This window comes from Callorhinus ursinus, unplaced genomic scaffold (assembly GCF_003265705.2).
Source record: "Callorhinus ursinus isolate GAN/ISIS: 27379988/994484 unplaced genomic scaffold, GSC_fseal_2.0 scaffold80, whole genome shotgun sequence".
NCBI classification, from domain to species: Eukaryota; Metazoa; Chordata; class Mammalia; order Carnivora; family Otariidae; genus Callorhinus; species Callorhinus ursinus.
In genome coordinates this window covers 2,951,720-2,963,285 of record NW_027397142.1, presented here as the reverse complement: position 1 = coordinate 2,963,285, position 11,566 = coordinate 2,951,720, and the positions used below count along the sequence as shown (strand labels likewise).

The window sequence follows — 11,566 nt, the reverse complement described above, 5'->3', positions numbered from 1 at the left end:
GGTGGTGATGATGGTGATGGGGATGATGGTAGTGATGGTGGTGATGGTGATGATGGTGATGGTGATGATGATGGTGATGATGGTGATGGTGGTGATGATGGTGGTGATGATGGTGATGTTGATGATGATGATGGTGGTGATGATGGTGGTGATGATGATGATGGGGATGATGGTAGTGATGATGATGATGGTGATGATGGTGATGGTGATGATGATGGTGTGGTGGTGTTAATGATGAAGAAGAAGAGAGGAGGAACAGACAGAGGAGAAAGGAGGAAGAGGAGGAGAGAAAGGAGACTGTGGTGGTGATGGTGGTGGTAGAAGGTATGGGAGATGACAGAGGGGACTCTCAAGGCTACCAGTAAGAAACAGCTCCCTGGGCCCAACACTGTGTCCTTTGCCTGCTGCACTGTGGGCACTCAGTAAACACTAACTGAATGAGGCAATGTTCTGATAATTTCTAAAGCACACCCAGCTTCACATCATTTGATAATCCTATGACTGTGGTAATCTTTCCCTGGATCTTCACATTTAGCCTTGTGATATTAAAGAAATGGATAAATTCTTTATGGTACTTGTGAAGCATCAATTATAAAGTCTCAGTTAACCGACTGAAAGCTACTTCAACCGTTTTAAGCTATTACATTTTAGGGATCAGGGAGAAAGGGGAAGATCAGGAAGAGGAAGGCAGGGAAGACCAGCGGGAGGACAGCTCAGAGGAGCGGAGGGGGAAAAACAGGCATGTTCGCTTACCCTCTGGGCAGTGCCTAGTCTTTGGAGAACCCTGACTACTGGTTACTTTGTAGCAAAATGTCACACTGGATGGATGTGGACATTTACAAAGGGAGAGTACTCCTAAGAAAGCTGCTGGACACCAAAGGCACTTCATTTAGAATTGCAGGGGCGCCTGGGTGGCTCAGTCGTTAAGTATCTGTCTTCGGCTCAGGTCATGATCCCACGGTCCTGGGATCGAGCCCCGCATCGGGCTCCCTGCTCCACGGGAAGCCTGCTTCTCCCTCTCCCTCTCCCACTCCCACTGCTTGTTCCCTCTCTCGCTGTGTCTCTATCAAATAAATAAATAAATAGAATTGCAGGTGGTCTTCATGAACAGAATTAACCTGCCAAACATGTAGGCTGGGCATTTTCTGCCAGACACGGGGCCATTTCTCAATTGCTTGTATCAACTCCCAACTTTGCCAATAAAGAAATTTTGGCTTGTTTCCTCCAGCCAGAGAGCCAGCACACCTCTGGCCCAGCTCCACACCTCTGCAGTGTGAATTAGCTCATGAGGTACAAGCTCCTTATAACCAACATAGTTCCAGCAGAAACTTACCAGCACTTGTGACTCCAGATCTAGGCTTTTTTTTTTTTTTTAAATAAATTTTGGTTTTTGCTTATAGAATGCTGATCTAGGCCCAGTCTGCAACTATGGGCACCCTAACAAACAGACATAGGAATATTATTTTTGCACTTCATGGAGTCTTTGCAGGGCTTCTTCTGACTTGCTCTGAACCCCACAGCTATGGTTCAGTGTTCCCTGTCTCCAATCTGTTTTATCCCTAGATTTTGCCTCTCTACCAGTTTTCCTCTCCTCCCCCTCCCTTCTCTCCGCTTTCTCTCTCCACTTTCTTTTCTTCACTAAGGTTTAGCACAGACTAACATTCTAGCCTTACATTCCCCAGGGGTCTATTCTCTGCTTTCTCTAATTAGTAAACCCCTAGCCATTCTTTAAGACTGAAATGCCTGGTCACTCATTGCTAGCTCTGTTTCTAGAATATGACTTCACAATCTTTAAGAAGAGGGTAATCACCTTTCATTTCCAAGACTGAGCCCGGAGTATGCTATTGGTGCTTTCCTCCTGCCTATGCAAAGGGTCAACACAAACTGAGAGCAAGTGCTAAGTCTCCCTCAACACAAAAGGTAAAATTACTTCCTCCATCAAACAAAAAGACCTTGGCTCTCTCCACATTCTGGATTTCTGTGGGTCCCCCCCCCAACTGCTATTCCCAGCACCCTGCTCCTATTTCTCTCTAATTCCTTTGTATAAAATATATTCCCTCTGAGCTCCATCTACTTCTCTCATTTTTAAATAAGCTAATCTAAGGATCAGAAACGAATACTGAGGCCACAGTTGAGGATAAAAGAGAAGCTAGTGCCCTAGTTGGAGACAAATGGCGAAGAGCCATTGCTAGTTGATTTTTGAGTTTGTGAAGCATGAGCAGCGTTTCAGAAGCAGCCTGACAGCAAGAAAACACAGTAACACTGTGTCACTCAACAAGACAGTAGTGGGAAGAGCACTAAATGGGAAGTCAGGAGACAGGCTTCCAACCATCTGTGCCACTGGCAAGCTGTGTGACCTCAAAAAAAAATCACTTAACCTCTCTGGGCCTCATTTATTATAAAAGCCAGGATTTGAACTAGACCTCCAGCAGTCCACCATAAAGGTTCTCTGACCTGAGGATTAAGTTTCAAGTGCATCCCACTGAAGATCCCTCAATGAAATCCACATTCATGGAGACAGCAGGAGAGGTACGCTGGCTGGACTACTTAAGGGGGAGGCAGCAAAGCCTGCAGAGGATGGTGCATGGTCATTCACACCTTCTCTCCCATGACTACACTTGGAAATTAGTTCAGCCACAAGTGGATGAAATGGATTATGTCCTGGACCAAAAAATGCATCATGAACATACATTTGCCTTTTGCCTCCAATTCTGTTTTGTTGTTTAACCACACCGCCCGAACAAGAAAAGTAGATTACATCCAGACTAAAGGGCAAGAAGAAAATAAATTTATTCTCAAATGTGCACCAGGCTCCATACTCTCGTCCATTTACTGGCATTCGAGAAGAAGCCTTTGAGTTCCTTTCGGCCCCTCTATCTAGCGGGGAGTGAAAGCAGGGCCGTACAAAAGGAAAAAAAGAACATGGAGAGCAAGGGAGCTCGCCTGTATCTCTGCCTGGTCCTGTTGCTTAGCAACAACTCACATCTCCATCTGAGAAAGAATGATTCAGGGAGGTGACAAAGAGAACCCACTTCTCACGAAGAAACAGCCCCATTTTACCAGATCCACATTTTTTTTTAGAATGATAGTAAGATGATTATCACAGCAAGAGCTCTGGGCATCCACTTCTACAGCCAGAGAGAGAACATGGTCTAACAGACCAAACCCAAACTGTGGAAAAGTAGCTTCCTGTGCGTGCACACAGGACTCAGGACTTACCACTTATCCACTTAGCCTCAGGGTCGTGAATTTTGAAATCATCACTGAAGAGATCTTCCACTGTGACCTTCTTCTTTTGAGACAGACTAGTATCTTCCGCTAGAAAAGAACATGGCAAATAGTTAAACCTTTTATTTTGGGGTTAAAAAAGAGAGGACCATAAAACATTGGGGTTGCCATTTAGAAATAGTATGTATGGTAAAACATATACTTTCCCTACATAACATAAGGGCTGAACAAAAGCCAGTCATGTTTTTTTGGTTTTAATTAAAATATCAAAAGCTATGGTAAGGGGATCATGGTGCAGTAAAATGGTATTTCTCCCCCTCCACTCGAACACACAAATGATCGTATTTCTTAGGAACAGAGGTAAACGTTTCAAGACTCATTTATGAACAACAAGTTGGGAATATCAGGAGAGGAAGCAACAGGTGTCCAGAATGGATCTCAGTGGTGTGATGTAATCAATCACTCATGATGCATTTATTCAATGCCAACACTTGGCAGCATGTTGGGTGCTGGGGATGAAAAGGTGAGTGACATATCCTGCAAGTATTGATTCTCCATATGCCTCACTTGTCCCTGGCTGTCTCTGGGTTGGGAATCAGTTCTTGTTCAGATGGAATCACCCCTCACATGTCTATGTGCAGACTACCAGATTTCACCTCGCTTCATTCTCCATCACTCCACTTGGGAGTAAGCGCCTGGGGTGAGCCTTGAAGGTACCAATCTCATATCCATCCCAAGAGGGGATGTTTAGTTAATGGCACCAGAGGGTGAGCCTGTAGAAACCTGGCAACATTCATCTTATTTCCCAAGGTGGAAGCTTCTGGGGTTGTAGCTAACAGAGTAAACACACAAGGGTAGTAGGTTAGACCACTCTCACTTCCGCTATACCAACAACAGTATTAACCATTTCTGATGTACATCGTCCTTCTAGAACAGAAGATGGCAGCTGTCAGGGCACTTCTCTTGAAGACTCGGGGTCCTCATTTCATCAGTTCTGTGCTGGGCTGCTGTGTGGGGCTCTCCTCAGTGCTAATCAAGGTGTGTAGGTCTGTGTGCAGCTTACGTGAGGGGGGTTTAAGATCCATGTTGTTTTTACATTTTGATGTTAGGTTGTTATGCCTGTTTCTCTTTTCAGTTTCTGCCTGTGGAGGCACCTTCTAGTTCTTGGGCTGTCTTAGAGCTTGCCCTCAACAGGACCCTTTGCCTCTTTTAATTTTCTGCTTCAAAATCCGTGGCAGGTGGGGAAAACAATGAGCATTTTTGCTAGATGGCATGATAACATAAATAAATACTCTGAATGAACCCCCCAAAGCTCCTTGTAGGATTCTAATGCATAGATTTTATTACATCTCCTATATGGTTTCTTTCTTTTGGCCTCTCTGGATGTTACTGATTACTGAAGTTGTCAGAAGAGTCACGTGTTACTGTGTGCGTCAGTTAATTTCTTGAATATCAAAAAGGACTAATGTGTGAAAGTCTTTTGAAAATTACAGAATGATACCTTTCAAAGTGACCTTCATTAGACCTGATTATATGGGGAGCTCTCCCAGGTGCTAAACAGAAGCTGTTAAACCAAATCTAATTCTTCCCCGTAGAACCTTTCCATCAGCAACTGAAGCAGCCCCAGAAAAAAGTACACACAGCTTTAGACGCGATGTATGTCAGTGTGGAAAACAAACAGTAAATGACTATTTTAAAGATAACTAGACATCAATGTAGTGAAGTAATACTGTGATCTACTAATTAAGAAATATATTTGCAACTAGTTGAAAAATCAGTCCTGGAGATCAAATGCAGAGTATAGTGATTACAGACAACAATGCTGTATTATAAATATCACATCGGCTAACAGCTTAGATCTTACTTACTCCCACTAAAAAAAGAAATGATAATTATGTGACCTGATAAAGGCATTAGCAAACCGCTCAAAGGCAATCATATTGAAATATATAAATGTATTAAATCAGCATGTTGTACACTTTAAACTTACACAATCACATGTGTCAAGTATATTTCAATAAAAAGTAAAATAAATAAAACAAGAACAAAGTATAAAAATTTCTGAGACGACAGACGGTTGTACAATGGCCCAAAGAAGTGTAAAAAAAAAAAAAAGAAAAGAAAAGAAAAAAGAAATCTGAGACACTCTTAAGCATATGGTCAGAAAATAAATAGATCTATTAAAACATAAATTTTATCTGAGTAAACTTCACTATTCAAGGAAGATTCTAGCTCACTTCTTGAGGTATCCATGCATGTAATGAGAAAAGAATGTAAGCCTGCCATTTAAACAAACTCAGGTAAAAGATGAAAAAGGTAATTTATTCACTTTCTGAAAATCTCTTTTTACAAACAACTGTTCTATTAATGTAGAAATGTATTTTGTTTTTTTAAACTATTACTTTTTAAAATATTTTACTTTTACTTTTATTTTCTTATGTTATGTTAATTACCATACATTACATCATTAGTTTTTGATGTAGTGTTCCATGATTCATTGTTTGCATATAACACCCAGTGCTCCATTCAATACGTGCCCTCTTTAATACCCATCACCAGGCTAACCCATCCCCCCACCCCCCTTCCCCTCTAGAACCTTAAGTTTGTTTCTCAGAATCCATGGTCTCTCATGGTTCTTCTCCCCCTCCAATATCCCCCTGTTCATTTTTCCTTTCCTACTATCATTTTTTTAAACATATAATGTATTATTTGATTCAGAGGTAGAGGTCTGTGATTCATCAGTCTTACGCAATTCACAGCGCTCGCCATAGCACATACCCTCCCCAATGTCTGTCACCCAGCCACCCCATCCCTCCCACCCCCCACCACTCCAGTAACCTTCAGTTTGTTTCCTGAGATTAAGAACTCCTCATATCAGTGAGATCATATGATACATGTCTTTCTCTGATTGACTTATTTCGCTTAGCATAATACCCTCTATCTAGTTCCATCCACGTTGTTGCAAATGGCAAGATTTCATGTTTTTTGATGGCTGCATAATATTCCATTGTACATATATACCACATCTTCTTTATCCATTCATCTGTTGATGGACTTCTTGGCTCTTTCCATAGTTTGGCCATTGTGGACATTGCTGCTATAAACACTGGGGTGACCATACTCCTTCTGATCATTACATTTGTATCTTTGCAGTAAAGACCCAGTAGTGCAATTGCTGGGTCGTATTGTAGCTCTATTTTCAACTGTTTGAGGAACCTCCATACTGTTTCCCAGAGTGGTTGCAACATCTTGCATTCCCACCAACAGTGTAGGAGGGTTCCCCTTTCTCCGCATCCCCGCCAACATCTGTCGTTTCCTGACTTGTTAATTTTAGCCATTCTGACTGGTGTGAGGTGGTATCTCGTTGAGGTTTTCATTTGGATTTCCCTGATGCCGAGCGATGTTGAGCACTTTTTCACGTGTCTGTTGGCCATTTGGATGTCTTCTTTGGAAAAATGTCTGTTCATGTCTTCTGCCCATTTTTTGATTGGATTATTAGTTCTTTGGGGTTTGAGTTTAAAAAGTTCTTTATAGATATTTTTGGATACCAGCCCTTTATCTGATATGTCATTTGCAAATATCTTCTCCCATTCTGTCAGTTGTCTTTTGGTTTTGTTGTCAAAAGCTTTTTATCTTGATGAAGTCCCAATAGTTCATTTTTACCTTTGCTTCCCTTGCCTTTGGCGATGTTTCTAGGAAGAAGTTGCTATGCCTGAGGTTGAAGAGGTTTCTGCCTGTGTTCTCCTTTAAGATTTTGATGACTCCCGTCTAATGTTTAGGTCTTTCAACCATTTGGAGTCTATTTTTGTGTGTGGTGTAAGGAAATGGTCCAGTTTCATTCTTCTGCATGTGGCTGTCCAATTTTCCCAACACCATTTGTTGAAGAGACTGTCTTTATTCCATTGGACATTCTTTCCTGCTTTGTCAAAGATGAGTTGACCATAGAGTTGAGGGTCCATTTCTGGGCTCTCGATTCTGTTCCATTGATCTATGTGTCTGTTTTTGTGCCAGTACCATACTGTCTTGATGATGACAGCTTTGTAATAGAGCTGAAAGTCCGGAATTGTGATGCCACCAGCTTTGCTTTTCTTTTTCAACATTCCTCTGGCTATTCGGGGTCTCTTCTGGTTCCATACAAATTTTAGGATGATTTGTTCCGTGTCTTTGAAAAAAGTGGATGGTATTTTGATAGGGATTGCATTGAATGTGAAGATTGCTCTAGGTAGCATTGACATCTTCACAATGTGTGTTCTTCCAATCCATGAACATGGAATGTTTTTCCATTTCTTTGTGTCTTCCTCAATTTCTTTCATGGGTATTTTATAGTTTTCTGAGTACAGATCCTTTGCCTCTTTGGTTAGATTGATTCCTAGGTATCTTATGGTTTTGGGTGCAATTGTAAATGGGATCGACTCCTTGATTTCTCTTTCTTCTGTCTTGTTGGTGTATAGGAATGCCACTGATTTCTGTGCGTTGATTTTATATCCTGCCACTTTACTGAATTCCTGTATGAGTTCTAGCAGTTCTGGGGTGGAGTCTTTTGAATTTTCCACAGAAAGTATCATATCATCTGCAAAGAGTGAGAGTTTGACTTCTTCTTTGCTGATTCGGATGCCTTTTGTTTCTTTTTGTTGTCTGATTGCTGTGGCTAGGACTTCTAATACTATGTTGAATAGCAGTGGTGATAGTGGACATCCCTGTGGCATTCCTGACCTCAGGGGGAAAGCTCTCAGTTTTTCCCCATTGAGAATGATATTCGCTTTGCATTTTTCATAGATGGCTTTTATGATATGGAGGTATGTACCCTCTATCCCCACACTCTGAAGAGTTTTGATCAAGAAACGTTGCTGTACTTTGTCAAATGCTTTTTCTGCATCTATTGAGAGGATCATATGGTTCTTGTTCTTTCTTTTGTTAATGTATTGTATCACATTGATTGATTTGCAGATGTGGAACCAACCTTGCAGCCCAAGGATAAATCCCACTTGGTCGTGGTGAATAATCTTTTAATGGACCGTTGGATCCTATTGGCTATTATTTTGGTGAGTATTTTTGCATCCATGTTCATCAGGGATATCGGTCTATAATTCTCCTTATTGATGGGGTTTTGGTTTGAGAATCAAGGTAATGGTGGCCTCATAAAATGAGTTTGGAAGTTTTCCTTTCATTTCTATTTTTTTGGAACAGTTTCAGAAGAATAGGTATTAATTATTCTTTAAATGTTTGGTAGAATTCCCGTGGGAAGCCATCTGGCCCTGGGCTTTTGTCTGTTGGGAGATTTTTGATGACTGCTTCAATTTCCTTAGTGGTTATAGGTCTGTTCAAGTTTTCTATTTCTTCCTGGTTCAGTTTTGGTACTTTATACAGCTGTAGGAATGCATCTATTTCTTCCAGGTTATCTAATTTGCTGGCATATAGTTGCTCATAATATGTTCTTATAATTGCTTGTATTTCTTTGGTGTTGGTTGTGATCTCTCCTCTTTCATTCATGATTTTATTTATTTGGGTCATTTCTCTTTTCCTTTTGATGAGTCTGGCCAGGGGTTTATCAATCTTGTTAATTCTTTCAAAGAACCGGTTCCTAGTTTTGTTGATCTGTTCTACTGTTCCTTTGGTTTCTATTTCATTGATTTCTGCTCTGATCTTTACTATTTCTCTTCTCCTGCTGGGTTTAGGCTTTATTTGCTGTTCTTTCTCCAGCTCCTTTAGGTGTAGGGTTAGGTTGTGTATTTGAGACCTTTCTTGTTTTTTGAGAAAGGCTTGTATTGCTATATACTTTCCTCTTAGGACCGCCTTTGCTGCATCCCAAAGATTTTGAACAGTTGTGTTTTCATTTTCATTGGTTTCCATGAACTTTTTAAATTCTTCTTTAATTTCCTGGTTGACCCATTCATTCTTTAGTAGGATGCCTTTTACCCTCCATGTATTCGAGTTCTCTCTGACGTTCCTCTTGTGATTGAGTTCTAGTTTCAAAGCATTGTGGTCTGAAAATATGCAGGGAATGATCCCAGTCTTTTGGTACCGGCTGAGACCTGATTTGTGACTTAGGATGTGATCTATTCTGGAGAATGTTCCGTGGGCACTAGAGAAGAATGTGTATTCTGTTGCTTTGGGATGGATTGTTCTGAATATATCTGTGAAGTCCATTTGGTCCAGTGTGTCATGTAAAGCCTTTATTTCCTTGTTGATCTTTTGCTTAGATGATCTGTCCATTTCAGTCAGGGGGGTGTTAAAGCCCCCACTATTATTGTATTGTTGTAGATGTGTTTCTTTGATTTTGTTATTAATTGCCTTATAGAATTGGCTGCTCCCATGTTAGGGGCATAGATATTTACAATTGTTAGATCTTCTTGTTGGATAGACCCATTATGTATGATACAGTGTTCTTCCTCATCTCTTATTATAGTCTTTGGTTTAAAATCTAACCTGTCTGATATAAGGATTGCCACCTCAGCTTTCTTTTGATGTCCATTAGCAAGGTAAATGGTTTTCCACCCCCTGACTTTCAATGTGGGTGTGTCTTTGGGTCTGAAATGAGTCTCTTGCAGACAGCATGTCGATGGGTCTTGTTTTTTTATCCACTCTGATAGCCTGTGTCTTTTGATTGGGGCATTTAGCCCATCTACATTCAGGGTAACTATTGAAAGATATGAATTTAGTGCCATTGTATTGCCTGTAAGGTGACTGTTACTGTATATTGTCTGTGTTCCTTTCTGGTCTATGTTACTTTTAGGTTCTCTCTTTGCTTAGAGGACCCCTTTCAATATTTCTGGTAGGGCTGGTTTGGTGTTTTCAAATTCCTTTAGTTTTTGTTTGTCCTGGAAGCTTTTGATCTCTCCTTCTATTTTCAATGACAGCCTAGCTGGATATAGTATTCTTGGCTGCATATTTTTCTCGTTTAGTGCTCTGAAGATATCATGCCAGTCCTTTCTGGCCTGCCAGGTCTCTGTGGATAGGTCTGTTGCCAATCTAATGTTTCTACCATTGTAGGTTACATATCTCTTGTCCTGAGCTGCTCTCAGGATTTTCTCCTGTCTCTGAGACTCGTAAGTTTTACTATTAGGTGTCTAGGTGTTGACCTATTTTTATTGATTTTGAGGGGGGTTCTCTGTGCCTCTTGGATTTTGATGCCTGTTTCCTTCCCCACATTAGGGAAGTTCTCTGTTATAATTTGCTCCAATATACCTTCTGCCCCTCTCTCTCTTTCTTCTTCTTCTAGAATCCCAATTATTCTAATATTGTTTTGTCTTATGGTATCACTTATCTCTCGAATTCTCTCCTAGTGATCCAGTAGTTGTTTATCTCTCTTTTTCTCAGTTTCCTGATTTTCCATTATTTGGTCCTCTATAGCACTAATTCTCTCTTCTGCCTCATTTATCCTAGCAGTTAGAGCCTCCATTTTTGGTTGCACCTCATTAACAGCCTTTTTGATTTCGATTTGGTTAGATTTTAGTTCTTTTATTTCTCCAGAAAGGGTTTCTCTACTATCTTCCATGCTTTTTCAAGCCCAGCTAGTTTCTTTAAAATCGTCATTCTGAACTCTAGTTCCGACATCTTACTAATATCCGTACTGATTAGGTCCCTGGCAGTCAGTACTGCCTCTAGTCTTTTTTTTTGAGGTGATTTTTTCCATCGTCACTTTGTCCAGAGAATAGATGAATGAGAGAACAAAATGCTAACAGGGTAACAACGACCCCAGAAAAATATACACTAAACATTTCAGAAGAGACCTGAAACTGGTGGAAAACAAATGGAAAGAAAGAAAAAAGAAAAGAAAAAGAAACAAACAAACAAAAAAACAGAATATGATCAAATATGATCAGGCTGGTGAACAGATCAGTGCCACACACTAGATTTTGGGCGTATTTTGGTCTGTTTTAAGAATGTGCCTCCCAAAATTTTAAAGAAAGAAAAACTTATATATGTACAAAAATAAGGGTAAATGTGATGAAGGGATGGAATATGACTGTAAAGATGAAAATCATAAAAGATTTTATAAAAGGAATTGATAAGATAAGAAGTTGGTTGAAAAAAGAAAGAAGAGGATTTTAAAAAAAGGGGGAGAGAATGTGATCAGGCAGGAGACTAGAACAAATCCATATAATAGAGATGTAAGGTACATTTTGATCTGTAAGAAGAAACTGTATCCCTAAATTTTAAAAAGAGAACAACTTATATATATATGTACCAAAAATAAGGTTAACTACAATGAAGGGATAGAATATGGCTCTAAAAATGAAAAATAAAAAAGATTTTTTAAAAAAGGGATTGAGAAGATGTTGTTGAAAAAGGGAAAAAGAAAAATTCAAAAAAAAAGAAAAAGAAAAAGTTAAAAAAA

At 40.0% G+C, this 11,566-nt stretch overlaps 1 protein-coding gene across 5 annotated transcripts in view; it reads right to left on the bottom strand.

Moving 5' to 3' along the window:
* DPP6 (dipeptidyl peptidase like 6) overlaps positions 1 to 11,566 on the bottom strand; it is a 949,209-nt gene that overhangs the window by 346,818 nt on the left and 590,825 nt on the right. For all 5 annotated transcript variants that reach the window (XM_073887499.1, XM_073887496.1, XM_025862147.2 and 2 more), the window contains exon 3: positions 3,220 to 3,318. In XM_073887499.1, coding sequence (XP_073743600.1) covers positions 3,220 to 3,318 — 99 coding nt within the window. The remainder of the gene's footprint in view (positions 1 to 3,219; positions 3,319 to 11,566) is intronic.